Consider the following 19,901-nt stretch of genomic DNA (forward strand, 5'->3'; position numbering starts at 1 on the left):
AAATAGCAGCGAAAAAATAGCGATCTGTATGAAGCTCGCGTACACAGAGGTAGCATCGTAGGATGTTCGGTTCAAGTAATGATAAGCACCAGTGATTACGAAGATAATTGGCTTCAGAACAAGCAAAGCCAGGTAGCACACCGTGTAATAATCGACGGCATTGATTCTGCATATTAAATCCAGTTGGGGAATAATGGCGACAGCTTCGAGGAGCACGGAAAATGTCCACAGGATATCCTGAGGGTTGCATGGGCTTTCTGCGGAGAACAACGCTAGCACAAAGCAGGGTACGACGAGGAACTCGTTGTACAAGGTATCATGGTCCTGATCGTAGGTCTTTCGGCAAGGCCCATAGATGAGGTACACCGTTAGATAATTCATTGCAATAAAAGTGATCTTTAACATGAGCTCTGTGTGACTGTTGCTGTATTCAGGTGAAAGGAGATGAACGTATCGCAGAGTTGAGAGAAGAGCGTACAGGATCTGTGTTTTTCCGGATATGTTAGCACAAGATTTCGATCGCAGAATTTTGGTCAGCAAAATCAGGAAAGCTGCAGCGTGGAGCACATTATCGGTGATAAAGAATGCTTCAAGCATCTGGAAAGTTTAAAAAAATGTACTTTTCGCACTTTTAGTTTAAAAAGTGAATCAAATTACCTTTACAAGAATCGATACTTCCCATGGACAAAGATGGACTAAGCTTGCTTATTAAGTAGAATCAACGATTCAGGTGCTATAGTCTAGCGGTTAGCTCTAAGCTAGAAATGAAAAACTCATACTTCAGCTGATGCATTGTAGATGTAGCTCAAGAATCGGTTCATGTATTTTTAGTTAAAGCACACTAAAACGAGTTACTACTTAGAACAAGTATTGCGCCCATTGCACATTTAATGATTGTCGGTAACAGTTCATTTGATGAATGATTTACAGCTAAGATTTTGAACTATTATGCGTAGTATAGCACACATTGATTCTGTTTCAGAAGCAATGTGTGTGATACTGATGGTTAAAGTGGTTAAAGTTTGTATCTTTCTTTCCTCTTCGTTAGTGGAAATTTTGTTTCATTTTTTTGTTTTGAATGGTCCCTTAGATGAAATTTCCATAATCGGATCTAATAATTTCGGAGTACGAAAAGAAAATATTAAAAATTACAAACCATTTTTAAGATTCGGATTTAAATTTAATACTTTTAATTCTAATCCAGAATTGGAACCAATTATGTGTCAGAATGGTGAAAAAGTTTCATCCTTTTTTTTTTGTAAATTAGTAAATTATTTATTTGAAACGGCTCATACCTTTAGGCTTTAAGGAGCCAAACTCGTTTTGTTTGATTACAATTGTGTACTTAGATCTAGTTCACTTTTTTTTTTTTTTTTTTTGAAGAAAAAGAAAGATAGAAAGGGAAATATGAAAATAAAGAGAATTATAGTCGAAGATGGATAGCTTTTAGGAAAAGGTATATCTCGAACATATAGTCCAAGTCCATCATACCTAATACATCCCTCACTGGAACGTCGGGTGGTTTTCCTCGGGCCCGAAGGGAATCTATAAAGTTCGCTCTGGCGAATAGGTGGTCCTCACACGACCAAACAATATGCTCGATGTCATGGTAACCTAGACCACATCCGCATAAATTGCTGCCAGCAATATTTAAACGATAGAGTACCGCATTCATGGAATAATGATTGGACATGAGACGGGAAAATATACGAATAAAATCCCGAGTCAGGTTCAATCTATTAAACCAGGGTTTAAGGCTTACCTTTGGGATAATCGAGTGGAACCACCGACCCAACTCATCCTCGTCCCATCTACGCTGCCAGTTGACAAGAGAGTTTCTTCGAGCCAAGAAGTAAAATTCGTTGAATACGATTTCACGCTGGTAAATGTTGCCTTCCATCGCACCCACTTTTGCAAGGGAATCTGCCCTCTCATTGCCTGCTATTGAGCAATGTGAGGGGACCCAGATAAAGGTGATAGAAAAGCAACGTCTTGATAAAGTGGTCAATATATCTCGTATCATTTCGAGGAAGTACGGCGTGAATTTTCCTGGTTTTATAGAGCGGATTGCTTCAACAGAGCTGAGACTATCAGTTATAATATAGTAGTGTTCAATAGGTCGTGTGGCGATACTATTCAAAGCCCAGTGAATAGCTGCTAACTCTGCAACATATACAGAGCATGGTGACTGGAGACTGTGAGATGCGCTGGATATTTCGTTGAACACTCCAAATCCTGTTGTTTCCTCTATAAGTGATCCATCGGTAAAGTACATTTTATCAGCATCGACGTGTCTATATTTAGCTTCGAAAATTCTTGGAATCAGAAGAGGACGATGCGGATCCGGGATTCCACGAATTTCCTGCTGCATAGACAAATCAAACTGGACAGAAGAATGATCGTAGTCTGGGCTACAAACACGAGTTGGAGAATACGAAGAAGGGTTTACCTGCATTGACATGAGGATATGGTATATAGACATAAATCTGGTTTGAACATTTTGCTCAAGTAACCTTTCGAAATTTACAATCACCAATGGGTTCATGACCTCACACCTGATGAGGAACCGAAGTGATAGTAAATTGAATCGATCTTTCAAAGGGAGTATTCCTGCCAAAACTTCAAGACTCATGTTGTGTGTTGAGGGCATACAGCCCAAAGCGATACGGAGACAACGGTATTGGATACGCTCTAGTTTGATGAGGTGAGTTTTGGCAGCTGACTGGAAACAGAAGCTACCATATTCCATAACGGATAGAATAGTTGTTCGATACAATTTGATAAGATCTTCTGGATGGGCTCCCCACCAGGTGCCAGTAATTGATCGGAGAAAATTGATTCTTTGTTGGCATTTTCCTTTCAGATACTCAATGTGGGCTCTCCAGGTACACTTGGAATCAAACCAAACCCCAAGATACTTGAAACTCCTCGATTGAGTGATCGTTCTGCCTAGGAGTTGAAGCTTAGGTTGAGCAGGTCTACGTTTCTTAGAGAAAACAACCATTTCCGTTTTCTGAGGGGAAAACTCAATCCCAAGCCCCAAAGCCCAGGAAGACAATCTGTCTAAAGTATCTTGTAAAGGCCTGTACAGATGAGACTCAGTAGATCCTGTGACAGACACTACTCCGTCATCTGCAAGTTGTCTTAGAGTGCAGCCTTCAGAGAGACAGCTGTCGATGTCACTCACATAAAAGTTGTACAAAAGTGGACTCAAACATGAACCCTGTGGGAGGCCCATGTAAGATGTTCTTCTAACTGCAAAATCTCCGTGAGCAAAGTTCAAATGTTTCTCACAAAGTAAGCTGTATAAGATGTTGTTCAATAGAGGAGGCAGACCCCGGGAGTGCAACTTGTCTGACAAAACCTCTATTGAGACTGCATCAAAAGCTCCCTTTATGTCTAGAAACACTGAAGCCATTTGCTCACGTTTTGCGTACGCCATTTGTATCTCTGAAGACAGCAAAGCAAGGCAATCGTTTGTCCCTTTGCCCCTTCGAAACCCAAATTGAGTATCTGAAAGGAGACCATTTGTTTCTACCCATTTGTCCAAACGAAACAATATCATTTTCTCCATCAATTTGCGTATACAAGACAACATCGCTATTGGACGGTAAGAGTTGGGATCAGACGCTGGTTTTCCGGGCTTTTGGATAGCAATGACTCTCACTTGTCTCCAATCTTGGGGAACAATGTTATGCTCCAAGAATTGGTTAAATAAATTTAACAAGCGAAATTTTGCAGCATCCGGAAGGTTTTTCAACAAGTTAAATTTGATTTCATCAATTCCCGGAGCTGAATTGTTGCAAGAGAGGAGGGCAAGTGAGAATTCGACCATCGAAAAGCTTGAGTCTAGACCACTATCAGACCTATCAGGAGGCACGTTCCGGATTATTTTTTGCACAGGTGTAGAATCTGGACAGACTTTCCGTGCGAATTTAAATATCCACCTATGTGAATATTCCTCACTTTCATTTGTAGATGATCGATTACGCATGCTTCGTGCCACTTTCCACAAAGTACTTAAGGATGTTTCACGCGATAACCCACTGACAAAATTCCTCCAATACGCCTTTTTCTTCCCCTTGGTTAACTTTTTAAACTGATTTTCAAAGGAAACGTAAGCTTCAAAATGGACAAGAGTTCCATGTTTTCGAAATTCTTTAAATGCTGTCGATTTGTCCTTATAAAGCTTAGAACACTGAGGGTCCCACCATGGATTAGGAGGCCTACGATGAATAGATGATTCTGGGATGGGTTTTGTTTGAGCGTCAACTGCACTATCGTGTATCAGACAAGAAAGAAAGTGGTACTCCTCCAAAGGAGGTAAAACGTGCATAGAGTCGATGGCGGTTTTAATTGTGTCCGAGTACTTTTTCCAGTCGATGTGTCTTGTAAGGTCATATGTCATATTTATTGTGTTCGAAGAGCTGACCCCATTGGTGATAGTAATTTCGATAGGTAAGTGATCACTACCATTCGGATCATGGACTACCTTCCACTGGCAATCAACCACCGTAATGTTTTCAAGTTTCATCCTTCGCAATTTGGTAGATTTTGGACGTCTTGAATTCGAATCATTTATTCGTTTTTGTCTATCAGCTCTTGTTTTAACCATATGACGTGTGGAAATTTTGAAATTGACTCAGCTTGAGTAAAATCGATCATTGATAACTGACGAATTAACAAACCTACATGAAAAAACAAAAACTGATGTTGAATTAATTTATTCTTCTCCATCCAATCAAGGATTCAGATTTTGTCTAGATATTCTAGATTCTGAGATAGGTACGTGGCTTTAAAAAATTTTGATTCAACAATTTTTAAAATAAAAAAAAAAAATCTTTACAACTATTTCTGACACTGCGTCATTGAGCATTTGATATTAAAGATTTCAACTCATTCAAGAACTTCGTTGAAGAATGCAAAACGATCAGACTTATTGTTTAAGAAATAACTTAGATTCAATTTGGGTTGAAATTACCTAAAATGCCGTCTAAATTCCCGTGTTATCCGTAATTGGGAAATGTAAACTATAAGAAAAGTTCTTTAACATTATCCTCAGAAATAAAAATCACTCGCGGTCTTGGAGAAAGTTGATCATTAAATTAAAACTTTTAATTTTCAAATCTTTGTAATGTTCTACAGCGTTGCACAAAAAAGTGCACAAATTGATTAAATGAATTTTTACCTATTTTCCAAAGTCACTCGAAAACAAGGGCTGTTAGTAAAAAACTAATTGTATTTTTGGAATCAGCGCTCCCAAATTAGTCTAAATCAGCTGTAAAGTTCTTTTCAACTCTGAAAAATGTAAATTTTTGTTGCCTTGTGTTAACACTAAAAGGACCGGCAAATTGAATATACCTATTCGGACCGTGACCAGTCAAAATGACTGGTAAAGGGGAAATTCTTTATATCACAATATTTTTAACTTTTTTCTTTTGACATTATTTTGTTATTAATTCGGTAACATTTTTGTTATAAAATGGAAATATTTTTTCACCATGGGTGCACGGAATCACCTCACTTTGGCATAGTTGACGAATGCGTGTATAACATAACATGAATATTTCAATTAATTATCAAAAAATAAAAACATATTATCTATCTAATTATAAAATCATGTTAGATGGTTATGGGTATTGATCATGGGTGCACGATTTCACTTCAATTTTGTTTTAGTAGATATTTTCTAGCATCCATCACTCTGAAATTTTTCAACACGTTTCCTATAAATTATACCTGATATTGTAGGTTTTGAAGCATATTTTATCTATAAGTAAAGCAATTTACCATGGGTGCACGGATTCACCGCCATTTATCCAAAATCATTTTTTTCGCATGCTAAAGGTAATGAATAAAGACTTTTATAGATTCAAATGAAAACTGTGTTATAGACATGGGTTTTCACTATGGGTGCACGGATTCACCGCGTTTTAATCAAACATTGGACTTTTTGGAAATTTTGAAAAAGCATTTTTACAAATCTTAACTAAACCAAAGTCGAAACCATGTCTTTCAAGTTGAGATATAAACATTTAAATAACGATTTTTATTTTAAGTTCCGTTTTTTTCATTCCTGGAAAAGAAATATTTCAAAAATATCTTGAAATAATAAATTAATTTATTTATTACTAAAAAAAAAAGGTTTTTGCAATCGTATATTTATCTGATAAGATCTGATCAACATCCAAGAAATTGGAAAACGGTTACCATGGACCAAGTGAATTTTGAGAATTATATGCATCAAGTTATGTCGTGTGACGGAAAACAGTGAAAATAAAAATAATGAATCAACATTGTCAAATGTACACGTTGAAAAGTTTTTCGATTGACCAATATTGCATTTTAAATACCTATCATATCTATTTAACTCAAAAATGTTTTGTGTTCTGAAGCAAGTTGAAAACAATTTATTTCTATATAATTTACAACGGCGAATTTACAGCCTTTCTGTGCACCCATGTTGAAATATCTTAGCGCCGTTGTGGTGTATCAGATAGGCTTGCACGAGTCTGGTCTAGGTATGCCAGGCGTACTGGGTTCGATTCCCGGTATCGGCAAGAAAACTCTTGGGTTCAAACCCCATAAGTTGCCGACAGGTAAGATGTGTTTCCTCTTATAATAAAATTGTTCAATTAGTTACCAACTGGCCAGGTATATACACGGGTGCCGGAATACCTGTAAGTGAACTTGCATTGGAAATTTGTCGAACCTAATAATCTAAGAATGCATGTGAATACATACTTGGGCAGAAACTGCGGTGAAACCGTGCACCCATGGTGGATAACCATCATATAAAAAATATTCCGTGCACTCATGTTGAAATATCATTTAAATTATTCAGTTAAATAGCTGTTGTCTTCAAATTTGAATAAATGAGCACACAATTCATAATTATTTTAATCATTCTGGTTTAGTATAAAACATATTTATCACCTAAAACTACTCGATTACTCGAATGTACATGTATTAAATCTAACATAACTTTTACAAATCTTGATGAAATTTCGCCAAATGTTGACAGAAAGTTGACGATTGAAGTTGGGCAACAAAACAGACCAAAAAAATTGGGAGTCGAGTGCTTGAAGCGCCACACAGCGGCCAATCCGAGAACTTTTTCTACAAATTTTCATGACTTTGCATCGAAAATCAATAATTTCATAACGAATGACACACTTCTGCCCACCATAAATCAATTAGGGCTCATTGTCTTGAATGTAGATTGCAAATGAAACCAAAAGCAAGCGAAAAAAATTATCTTGTTTGAGTTATAGGGTTGTGAATTTTACCAGTCATTTTGACTGGTCACGGTCCGAGTGTCCATGGCGAAATTTATCTCGCTTATTAAAAGAGCTAGTGAAATAAAAAATACACAGTTTTGTAGAGATTCAAAATTCATGAAAAGTCATATTTTTTGCGAATTTTTAAAGCGAAGTATTCAAAAGATATTCAACAAACAAAGTGACCAACCAGTCATTTTGATTGGTGCGGTCTTTCTAGTGTTAATAAAGAAAGATATATGTATTTTAAAAACTAAAAATTCGGAATTCAAATAAGAGCTTTTTGGTTAAGGGTTCTGATACAAATTTCTCTTTTTGATTCATAATTCATAGTAATAATCTAGAATCCAGATTCAAAAATCGTTCTCAAATTCTAAATTCAGTTTTCGAACTCAGGTTGAAAATACAGGAAAAAAAAAAGATTTCAGGTTATAGAATCATATTGAATCATATTCATGATTCAGATTTCAAATTTAGATTCCAGATTTAGATTTCTCATTCAGATTTTAGATTTCGGATATCAAATTAAGATTTCAGATTCAGATTCAAGATTCGAGATTTCGATTCAGATTTGAGATCTATATTTTAAATTTAAAATCATAACTAAAAGATTCCATATGGAGATTTAGGATTCAGATTCTCGATTCAAGATTCAGGTTCAAGACTCTGATTCCAGATTCAGATTTGAGATTCAAGTTTCAAATCTCAGATCTGATTTAGGATTTCAGATTCCTGATATTCAGATTTTAGATTCAGAAATCATAATTAGATTAATTTTTCAGCTACAAATTTAGATTTAAGATAAAGACGCAATTTTCCGATTTTAAGTTTAGATTTTATTTTCAGATTAAGATTTCAAAATTCAGATTAAGATTAAAAAAAAAATTTCATTTAGTTCGAACAAAAATTCTTCAGGAACTTGTGTAAAATTTCCAGCGCTCTCCTTTAAAGAAGCCGTTAAAAAATGACGAAAAACAGTGCCATCTATTGCTTGATTTGTAACTTTTGAACGGCGCAATTAGTGAACCTACATATAAGAGAAGCGACATCTCAAACACAAAATTCTAATCGATACAAAAAAGCATTTTGTCGCAGAGCTTCTACCTTTCTTATTGAAAACTCAACCAAGGAAGGTATTGTGATTGTTGTTATAGTTCAAACCAGAGCTGGTAATGGTGATGGTTAACGACTGACATTTAATGAGAATGCCAGCTAGATCGAAATCACATCATTTCTTTAACCAAAAGCATGCCATCATAACACGTGGTTGATCAGTCTAGCTAGAGCGTTTTCGTTGATAGCTTCGACCCATACCCAATCACTTTGTTAGTTGTAGTGACAGAGCCAATTGCTGAGATTTAGCGAGCAAACGTATGTCAATGTGCTACTGAGTTTGTGACCAACATATAATGATCTTCAATAATCACAGAAAATGGGTACCGTGATATTTAGAAAAATTCGGGTTTACATTCATGCACACGTGACTGTGCGTTAAAATTTTGATTGGGAAATAAAAATGCGGGAAAATCCTACATATGTCTCTGAAACAGGTTGCAGTTCGTTTTATGGGCTATCTAGTAAGCAGCTCGAGTTTATAACAATAATTTGGAAATTTCGCTGTTGCCAGGCTAGATGAGAAATAACAACCTTTAAATATCAACAGCCCGCATGGCAGGAAATTTTAGAAGGCCATCAACTCAATCGAAACCAATGATATTGAATATTTACTATGCTTACTATCATTGAGTTCTTGACAATGATGTTTATCAGCCTGCTAATGATCCCTGACTGCGGCTCGGTGCATAGTTGGAGTTTGGGAAAGTGATGATGATTGGAAAAAAAGTAGCCATCTTTAACGCTGTCAATTTTTCCCAGCTCTGGTTCACAGATAATTTTTTAGCTGGTCATATGAATTTATGATTAGCTGCAATTTTTTTCAATGCTTTGGTGAATCGTGTTCCTAGTTAGAAAACTAACTGATTATTAACGAAATTCAAGTCATCCATACCGTTTGTCGCGATCCTTCGGGCATCGAGTTCAATGTTGTTTTGTTGGATTGAAGGAGCGTTCACTTTAGAGCTTGAACATTGATCCAGAAAACAGTGCTGACGGTTTTTTTGTCCAAGATTTCGGCGATGTTGCCACATATTTTATTTTAAGAGGAATCAGACGTCGTTTCTCTTATATGATGATTCACTAGGCGCAATATATGGCACTGTTTCTAGATAGCTCTTTTGAAAGTAAGAATTTTTCGAAAGGGCGCAATGGTATTTGAACTCATAAATAAATAAATTTTAATACAATTAGATGAATTGCTCTATATAATTAGATTACCTAACCACGGATAACTTTAAGCTGAGAAAAATAGCATCATATTTTTTCACTGAGAGACGACAAAATAACAAACAGATGCAAGCTTGAATTCTAGAAATCAGTGCAAAATTTCAAATGCTTCTAAATGATAGCCGAATCAACTGTTGAAGTACCTCATTATTGGAAGAGCGCAATTTTATATGATCTCGAAAAACAATATACAATATACAATCGTAGTACAATGAACGGCACATTACACAACAAGGTACATTTATCTGGTCCATTCTATATTTATTCTTTTTACTAAAGAGACTAACTAACAACTTTGAACAAGCCAGAAGAATCTGTTGTTTTATACAGTTGAGCTTAAAATTAATAATCAAATGAAGCAATACCGATACTAGGCTTCTCTGAGCGGGCATTTTCAAGCATCATATCTGTTTCTATTAAGTGTTTCATGCTAGTTTTAAGCAATTAGAAAATCTAGTTTAATCTAAAAATTTTGATTACGCAAATCGTAAATGTGTTAAGAAGCTTCAACATCAATTTGGTCGAAACTCGTGGAATAGTAATACCGACCTTTCCATAACTAACTTATAGTTTATTATATTGTTTTGTTTACATTGTCCTTACTTGTAGACAGTTCTCTCTGATGTCCTTGGAGACATCTGGTGGCTTGATTCAAAACAGTCGTCGGGACTTTACACATTTTTCAAGGCCTACTTCCCAGTAAGCGCGTCCTCTCAGAAATCGACAGAGCATGCAAAAAATGAGAGTTGAGTCACCGAACTTAGAATAAAACGGTTAACTTCGGCGACACTCCAAGAACGCAAATATTTTCATTCGGTTTGTCTTGCCGAGATACCAAGAGGCAACAAATACGAATGCGTACATGCGAAATCAGTTTGAATCGTACACTCGTACGGTGTGGTCGCATTTTGTCCCCGTGTCCCGTGTGTGCTTTCAATCGTAGCTGTCGACTTCTCAGGCAGGCGAACACGCGTCTCGGAGGGAAACATACAAACACGATTCGGATTGTGTTCGTGTGTTTCTCTGGAGGGCGTGTCTTAGCTTAATTCGTGGCACTCACCCAAGGCACGTGTATGGTGTGTTCCTCTCTAACGATGTGATGATGCAAAATCGCCAGAGAGATCGTTACGATCCCTCTGGCGATTTGAGTAACCTCTCTGCCGATTCAAATTTACCGGGTTAGCTTGTACATTAGGGTGTCCCAAAATTGCATAACTTCTGGGAATCTGGGGGCTCACCCTCAAAATGGTAGATTAGGATGTGCAGAACAAACTTTTGTATGGGGCCGACTAAAAAAAATCATGTTTAGAGGTTCCGCAAGCGCGATCTTTCAAAAAAGTCCACTTTCAAAAAATTTGATTTTAAATAAATTCTGGGTCCAAAAATTTTCATAAAATTTATATATTTTATATTTTTTTAATTTTGTTTGAGTTAAAAACTACACGTAAAAAATACAAAATGAACCAAATTTGTATCAAAATGTAAAACTAGCAAGCTATTTTCAAGAAAAAAAAAATATTTTGGTCAAAAATTTTTGAATTCAACTGACCAAAATGTGTACCAAGCGTAGAATATTTTTGATACCAATGCCATCAAAAGATGCGGATTTTTGTGCACTTAAACTTTGCTGAACAAAACATGTGGTTTGTATAAACGTGTGAACAGCTATTCACGATTTAATGCTTAACAAAAATCACAATTTAGGATGTTTTTTATTTAATTTATCAAATTTGTCTTAATAAATACCTACTTTAAAATCAAAATACTTGCAAAAAAAGACTTGGATGGTTTAAAGGAGTCATCAGAAGGCCATATGCCGAATTTGAGCAGAATCGGACAACAGGAAGGGGTTGCACTGAATCTCAATTGTGAAAGGGATTCTGAGACATAGTGTTCTAAAGAAGCATAAAAAACTGGTTTTTTTATCATACATTTTTGTCTTTACCAATTGATTGCTTGGTTATGTAAGTTTTATTAAAATTTCAATTAAGACTAACATTTCACTTGAAGACTGCAACTCGATTGGACTTAAAACAAAAAAGTTATGGCTGTTCAAAGATTCAAAGATCCGCATCTTTTGATGGCATTGGTATCAAAAATATTCTACGCTTGGTACACATTTTGGTCAGTTGAATTCAAAATTTTTTGACCAAAATATTTTTTTTCTTGAAAATAGCTTGCTAGTTTTACATTTTTATACAAATTTGGTTCATTTTGTATTTTTTACGTGTAGTTTTTAACTCAAACAAAATTAAAAAAATATAAAATATATAAATTTTATGAAAATTTTTGGACCCAGAATTTATTTAAAATCAAATCTTTTGAAAGTGGACTTTTTTTTAAAGATCGCGCTTGCGGAACCTCTAAACATGATTTTTTTTAGTCGGCCCCATACAAAAGTTTGTTCTGCACATCCTAATCTACCATTTTGAGGGTGAGCCCCCAGATTCCCAGAAGTTATGCAATTTTGGGACACCCTATTGTACATCTGTTCATCTGTGATTTACAGGGTCCGGCAATTGAACTGCTACATTACTTCAACAGTAATTATTTCTTTGCACACGGAACAGTATTGAACGACCCCTCATCGCATTGTTTACATTAAGTCTTAGGTATCATTGCATGTAAGTGTAACTTTTGTAATCAGGTGTTTCGGGATGAATAAACCTACTTGGTTTAAAATCCCTGAGAAAAAAAGAAAAAAAGTAATCAGGTGTTATCTGGAAAGATGGATCTTGAACAGAAACGTGGCAAACGGCAGAAGGACATAGTTCGTGAGCTGTCCGATATAAGTGTGTGTAGAAGTTTTGTATACCGTACAGTTAAAAGATACCTGGAGACTGGAAGTGCCAAAAAACGGTATGGTGGGGGACGCCGACATACTGTGGTGACACCTGCCATGGCGAAGATCGTCAAGATGCGCCAGAGAAATCCTCGTCGTAGTACACGTCGACATTTTGGTTCCAGGAATTAGGTTTTCCAATAGGACTCGGCGCCGGCTCACAAAACAAAGAAAACCCAACTTTGGATTGCGCAACATTCTCCAGGGTTCATTTCGAGTTCCGAGTGGCCGGCGAGTTCGCCAGACCTGAACCCTATGGACTTCGCTGTTTGGAGTATGTTGGAGGCCAAAGTCTGCTCTGAAAAACATGAAGGTGTGGAGGTCCTTAAGCGACAGCTCGTGGCAGCCTGGGATAAAATACCACAAGATCACCTGCGGGCCTCATACGATGCGTTCCTCGACCGTCTGCGGCGAGTGGTTAAACGCAAGGGCGAACAAGTCGAACTTTACCAGTGAATTTTGTTATCTTATTTTAATCGCCGCCGGGATATATTCTTATTTAATTTTTGGCATTTCGGCGAGTTGTGAAAATTCAAGGAAGAATATTTAGAAAGAACATGAAAGTATTATAGGTGGAAAGATCAAAGCTAGAGCGCTTTGGGTAGAAGAAATGGAATAGTTGGTGAAAATGTGAGCAGGGCTTTTGTTTTGTGAACAGCTTTTGAACTACTTGCGTGATTCTTTGCCGCGCGCCGTTTCAATGTTGATAGGAATGTTCGACCCGTCCGTGTTTCAATGTGGGTAGGAATGCGATGGGTTTCTTCATCGCTTCCTATCAACATTGAAACGGCGCGCGGCAAAGAATCACGCAAGTAGTTCAAAAGCTGTTCACCCAAAGCGCTCTAGCTTTGATCTTTCCACCTATAATACTTTCATGTTCTTTCTAAATATTCTTCCTTGAATTTTCACAACTCGCCGAAATGCCAAAAATTAAATAAGACCAGTGAATTTTGAAAAAGTAATTTGTTTTCAAGAGAATTTGAATCAATTTGAAATAAAAAGTTGTCGTTTTGATCAATTTATATGCTTAGTTAATGTAGCACTTCAATTGCCGGACCCTGTATATTCAAATTCGGATATTAGCTCAAGATTTCTGATTTATATTTACATATTGTAATACGGTTAAGACTTGAGATTAATCTTCAATTCTCAGTGAGTTTTTTTTTTTATAAATTTAGAATTCAAATGTAAAATATAAAATATAAATTTAAGGTTCAGGCTTGTACGCATATTGAAATTAAAAAAATATATGCAAAATAGATAATATTGAAAATAAATTAAAACAAATTCATAAGGATACAAATTATACCTCAACTTTTTGAATGACAATCAACTTGTACCACGTTTGAATACTTTGTTGTCTTTTCTTCCTAGTAACCTGATAACACAAATTTTGATAATGCACTTGTGAAAACGATGCTTTTTTGAGTCATTTGGATCCTGCTTAATCCAGTAAGTTATCAATTTTGAAGATGGAGCAGGAGAAGAAATACAAAAAAAAAACGCTGTTTAATCAATGAAAAACAAAACCTCATACGAGCATTCTAGAATGCCACTAGGTATGCTCATAACTCAGTCACTGTAAAACTCAAACAAATTTGCGTTTTTTTTTGCACTCTCGTAGATTGATGCTGTTTGGATTTTTTTTCTCGAATGGACCCGAAATGTAAGAAAAACAAAATCATTTCTCTTCGACTCAGACAACAGTTCTTGAGCAACGACTCTTGTTGTTTGGCGACTACCTACTGCTGATAAAAAAAAGACGCATTTGTTTCTGCTGCGAGAGTTTCAAAATCCAGTCACTCAAGTGCTCCAGCGACGAAATCAAGTGTCTCGCAGCGTTTCTGTTGGTGCGTGTTTTGTTTTTGCTTTCCTAGAATTGAGTTTGTAATTTTATGTCTTAAGTGCCTTAACGAACCATGTAAGTTGCATTATACTAACAAAAATAAATTGTTGCTCTGAAAAATGCATTGTAAAAATTGTTTAAGGCTCACTAAACTGACTTTAGAGCAATTGAATGCGCTATCTCCAAGCAAGTTCCACGATGTTTTCAAGAACGTGGTAGAGTCTTGGCCAGAGGCAGCAATTTTTTGCTCGGCTGTGCTGCCATTCAAGAGCATCGATTCGCTGTGTGATACCTTCGATCGCTATCTGGACAAGCTGCAGGATGAAACCAAATGTCGAATCATGCGGCAGTATCCGGATTTGGCTGGTAAACTGCTGGATAGCCACGAACTGACTAGTGATTCAAGCTTCGAGCATTCGTGCGCAGGGTTGGATAGATTGTCAGACGAACGAAAGCAACGGCTAAACGATTTGAATGAAAGGTTGCACATGATTGAAGTGTCATATTTAAACGAAATTGTTCTAATCAAGCTTTCAAATTTCAGGTATAAAGCAAAATTCGGGTTTCCTTTTGTGATATGCGTGCGTGAAGCTGGTAAATTTGAAATTATCTTCAAAGCCGTTACGGAAAGGATAAACCACGATCCCGACAAAGAGCTACTGACTGGGATAGAGGAAGTGAAGAAAATCTGCAGATTGCGTATTTTGCAGCTGGTGCAGAAATAAAATTCGAATTTTGAAAAAAAGGTTATCGAATATAAAGTTGTGGAATGTTTTAATTGCCCACATATCACTGATGATCAACCCTCCCCCCCCTCCTTATAAAGCAATAAGGGGCTGTCCATTAATGATGTCACGCAAAATTTGGAAAAAATTTACCCCCCTCCCCCCTCTGTCACATATTGTCACAAATTTCGTAACCCCCCTTTTGTATTACGTAACGTTTTCCTAACCCCCCTGGATTAAAATTTTCAACCCTTTAGAAATTTGAGTAAAAATGTTGCTTTTTTAAGTTCATCGGTTTTATTCAAAGAATTGAAAAAAAGGTTACGCACTTATGACAAGCCTTTAATCATTACTTAAAACACATTTCAATCATGAGTCCAAGGATTATGTTGATGATTTCCATATCAATGGCCGGGAAAGTCGAGGCAGTAGCTGCAGTATCAGCGACGATGTTGAAACCATCCAAATCTAGTTCCTCTTCTTCAATCCATTCGCAATCCAAATCTTCTCCACAGGTTAGAATAGCCAAGCAATCCTGTTCACGTTTTGCCACAATTTTAGTGGAACAGATTTTCCTGAGTGTTGCAGTGAAAGTGTTCTTGTGAACTTTCTTATGCTCGTAAAATTTACCAAAAGTGATTACGTGAGTATTATTATTCATTAAATGAATGGTGCAAGTATAGTTTTATTGAATTTAGGATAAAATTATTTGGTATTGTTTTGCTGATTTTTTGTAATGATAAGTGATGTCACGCTCAAGCAGACCCCCCCCCTCCCCCCATGTCACAAATTGTCACAAAAATCGAAACCCCCCTCCCCCCCTAACGCGTGACATCATTTATGGACGGCCCCTAATGCAATTTGATTTGGACCAGCGGTGGCCAGCGGATCTTATAGATCAAATTCCAGGTTTTTTCGGTTCAGATTAAATTTTATTTTTCTTGATTAAAATATTTATACCCAGATAAAACTATTTAAACATCGATTACCTATATCGTAGAAAAAACATTTTACAAATTTCAAATTTAGACATGCTCTTGAATTTCAATATGACACTATTGGGAGTTTGGCGGCTTGTAGCTTCCTTCGATTGCATCCAAATAATACAATTTCTTCGAGGACACTCAACGAATTCTCGAAATCTTTTATTTTGCATCATTACTTTTTTGTGGATGCTCCTGAAAGCGCAGGAAAAATACTCCCTAATCAGACCTTGAGTGTCAATTTTACACTCTTAGATTAAAACCGCTGTATCTCTCTTGTTCCTTAACCGATTTTTATAAAATTTATAGTTTTGAAAACCTTGTAGCGTTTTTCAAATATGTTTCTCGGACAATATTCGCCTACAACACTTCAGTTTTCCGTTATTCAAAGTTTTAGAAAAAAAGTCTATAAAACATGCTTCGGAAAAAGACTGTAAATCATCTAAGGAAATGTAAAAAAATGCACTTAGTGTCCAAGCAAGTTGAAATTAGAAGATATGCGTTGGTCTTAGTCTTAAGTCTATTTTTTTTTTAAGATCATGACTACAAAAAATGTAAAAAAGTGGTGTAAAAACCGTATTTTTCAAACAATAAATCGTCAAAATTGTTCAAGTCATATCAGATAAAATTTGAAAAGAGGATTGGAAAGTTTACCTGGCCCATTTTTGCGTTTTTAGATTTACGAATTTTTAGAAATACGAAACCCAGAATTTTTGACGAAATTTCAAAAGAATTATTGAATGAAAGACCGGTTTTACACCACTTTTTTACATTTTTTGTGGTCATGATCTTAAAAAAATTCAAAAAATATATACACTTATGGCCAACGTTTAGATTCTAACTTCAGCTTTCTTGGACACTAAGTGGAATTTTTTTTGAGTTTTTTTGTAGCTGATTTATAGTCTTTTTTCCGAAGCATGTTTTTTCAGATTTTTTTTTTCTTGACTAAGACTGAAGTGTAGGTGAATATTGTCTGAGGAACATATGCAAAACTATAAATTTTGTAAAAATCGGTTGAGAAACAAGAGAGATATCTTGGTTTTAGTCAGGAGTGTCAAATTGACACTCCAAGGACTGTAACGGGTAAAAATTTCAGGGACGGATGAGGATTAAACAACCTTCGGGTTCAGTAGACGAAAATGCGAAAATTTAAATTAATTATGTTTAGATACGATTTTGATATTAAAGTAACCACGTTGAAAATGAAACTTTAAAAAAAAAATTTTCAGTAAGGTATGCGTATGTGTTCTGTACATTGAATATGGAAAGTTGTCATATAAGCTTACTTACAAAAAAAAAACAACCTTCCGGCAGTTAACCTTCCAAAGCTGTTCGCAAAATATCCGTGCAAATCTTTTTCAAAGATATTTGACCTGTAGTTTACTTGCGTTCCCCTGGCTGCAAATATTGACCGATTTCGATGAATTTTAATTCATTGTATAGATAATTTATTCTAGTTTCTCAACATTAAAAAATTAAGTCGAAATGCCTTGCCAGCTGATTCCGAATGAAAAAAGTCTCGAAAAAGAGCCCCGGAACATTTAAAACGGCGGACAAAACATGCGTTCGAAAATTCATAATGAGTTTGACATGTCTCTCTTCTACCCTTGAACAGTTTTTTATCGTAGCTCGTATCATCATACAGTAATCAATAAAAATGTGTGCAATTACGTCTAGATTGAGAAAATTGAATTTGTATAGCAATCAGATTAATAAAATTGAATTTGTATAACAATCAGATTAAGAAAATTGAATTTGTATAACTATCGGTGTATAAGCAGAAATGTTACAGTCAAAAATGTGGATTTTACTGTTTAGCTAGAAAAAAAGTTCGAGGATCGTTGAGTTGACCAAATGAGCTGAAATTAGGCATGGGACCTTCTGGTAAGCCAAAGAATGATTTTAGACCCAAGGTTTTGATTCTGGGACGTACCCAGTGGTCGGCAACGTGCGACTCGCGAGCCGAATGCGGCTCACTGGACGCAAAGTTGCGGCTTTTGGCTCACTTCGTAAATATTATTTATTTCATTTAAAAAAATGATAATTAAAAAATCGTGTTCAATCGATATTTGAGTCTTGTAACCTAATCATGATTTTTACACCAAGAATTCTTAAAGCTACCGGAGATATCCTTCTAGGTTTCACATCTCCAGAACTCCCCTTTTCCGTTTCTAATAAACGCTGTTTTTCTCAAGTTTTCAAGTGATATGCAATTAAAAACAACAATACACTCTGTGGAAAATGTTGAGTCAGTTAAGTGTTTTTTCAAACCATTTTGGAATAAATTAATAATTTTGACAGCTTTTTTCAACTTTGACAAGTAATAACCTCAATCCTATTCTAATGTGTTATTTGTATTGAACAAAATAATTTATCGAACTTAATATAGCGATTTAAAAATATTATGCATTTAATATAAAAAAAATAACATTAAGCAACGGAAGTAGAAAAAGATAATTTTTTTTTGAATTTTATGTTGTCGTATGTATAAAGAAATTATGTTATAAAGTAAAATTATATTAAATGCACTTAAGAAACGAATTGATATCTGTATCTTCAAATTGTGTTAGAAAATGAAATGTAACTGGAATGCAAATCAACTTTAAATAGTGAGTTGAGAACGGAATCATAATTTAAAATAAATCCAAACAAAGTTTTTCAAATTGCAATTCTTTTTTATAGTAGAATTTGGCAAAAATATTCAAATTTATTGTCGGTTTGAAAACAAAACTTAATGATTGCGCTAAAAGCGGTACAAAATAATTTTTGTTGTAATTATTCAGTTTTAAAAAAATCCATTTTACTTCATGAACCTCTCATTCGAAAAAAAACAAAAAGTCTTTGAAAATATTCAAAGTTCTAAGTATGATCTTGTAACAAACGTTGCCAAAAACACAAACAATATGAATGAAGTTTTATGGCTTATGTAAAAACTGAAGTTATATTTCATTCATCAACTTATTTTTTGAAGTTTCTATCCTTTCTAAATTTTTCCCTCTTTTATTCTTCTCTTTGATCCCTTCAAATACTGATCATGCTAGTTTAATACTTTAGACGTCAGATTTATCATTTGACTCGAATTTTCAATTAAATCTCCGAAATCACAGAACTATAGATTTGTTTTGGTTAAAACCTAAGATATTTTGGATATCTAGGTTGTTGCTAGTTTGAGAGAATAAATTATGGAATCATTGACTATATTATGTATCGAACTTATTATTTCATTAAATTGAATATATAAAAATTAATGAATCTATCCCAAAAATATATGTATTGGAATTTTTCAGATGCGTGAGTTCGGCAGACAAATATTCTTGAAATAAATTTTAAAAATTATAAATTTTAAATGAAATAAGTTGCACGAGCATAATTGAGGAAAATAAAAATTTTCGACAACATATGAGGCGCTAGGGATCAGAGGAGTGCAAGTGTCTTAATAATACTTAGTTTCAAGAAAACGCGCTTCAAAGTTGTGAAGGTGCTCGATTTTTCATATATTTTTCGAATTAGAGCAGTTTTAATTTAATCAAAAAATTAAAAAAAAATTATATGAAATTTGAGTTTTGCACCAGATGTACATTGAAACATGAAAAATCGTTAGGTATACTTAACTCAACATTGATGATTTTGGCACTTGCACCCCTGTGATCCTGAGGGCCTCATGTATCATAACATATTTGATTTCACCCCAATATTCAAATGATTAGTTAAAATTAACGTGATGTTATTGTGAAGTGTCATATGCAAAACTTAGTTTTTAAACTACAAGTATCGTGAATGATGTAAAAAGTAAACTTGAATTCACTATTCGAGCGTAAATGTCTCATTTGTATGATTTTTTTTTTGTTTCGATTACAGTCGTTTTACCATCTTTATGTTATT

General features: G+C 35.2%; 2 protein-coding genes across 9 annotated transcripts in view; both read left to right on the forward strand.

Annotated features, from left to right (window-relative positions):
- The window catches only part of LOC129742161 (sodium/hydrogen exchanger 7), a 301,385-nt gene that overhangs the window by 180,673 nt on the left and 100,811 nt on the right, over positions 1 to 19,901 (forward strand). The gene's annotated exons all lie outside the window — the stretch shown is intronic.
- On the forward strand, positions 14,171 to 15,049 carry LOC129742171 (2-oxo-4-hydroxy-4-carboxy-5-ureidoimidazoline decarboxylase-like). The gene is made up of 3 exons (XM_055734032.1): positions 14,171 to 14,386; positions 14,454 to 14,792; positions 14,856 to 15,049. Coding segments are annotated over exons 1-3 (522 nt in total). The 5' UTR covers positions 14,171 to 14,384; the 3' UTR covers positions 15,037 to 15,049.

This window comes from Uranotaenia lowii, chromosome 2 (genome assembly GCF_029784155.1).
Source record: "Uranotaenia lowii strain MFRU-FL chromosome 2, ASM2978415v1, whole genome shotgun sequence".
Classification (NCBI taxonomy): Eukaryota; Metazoa; Arthropoda; class Insecta; order Diptera; family Culicidae; genus Uranotaenia; species Uranotaenia lowii.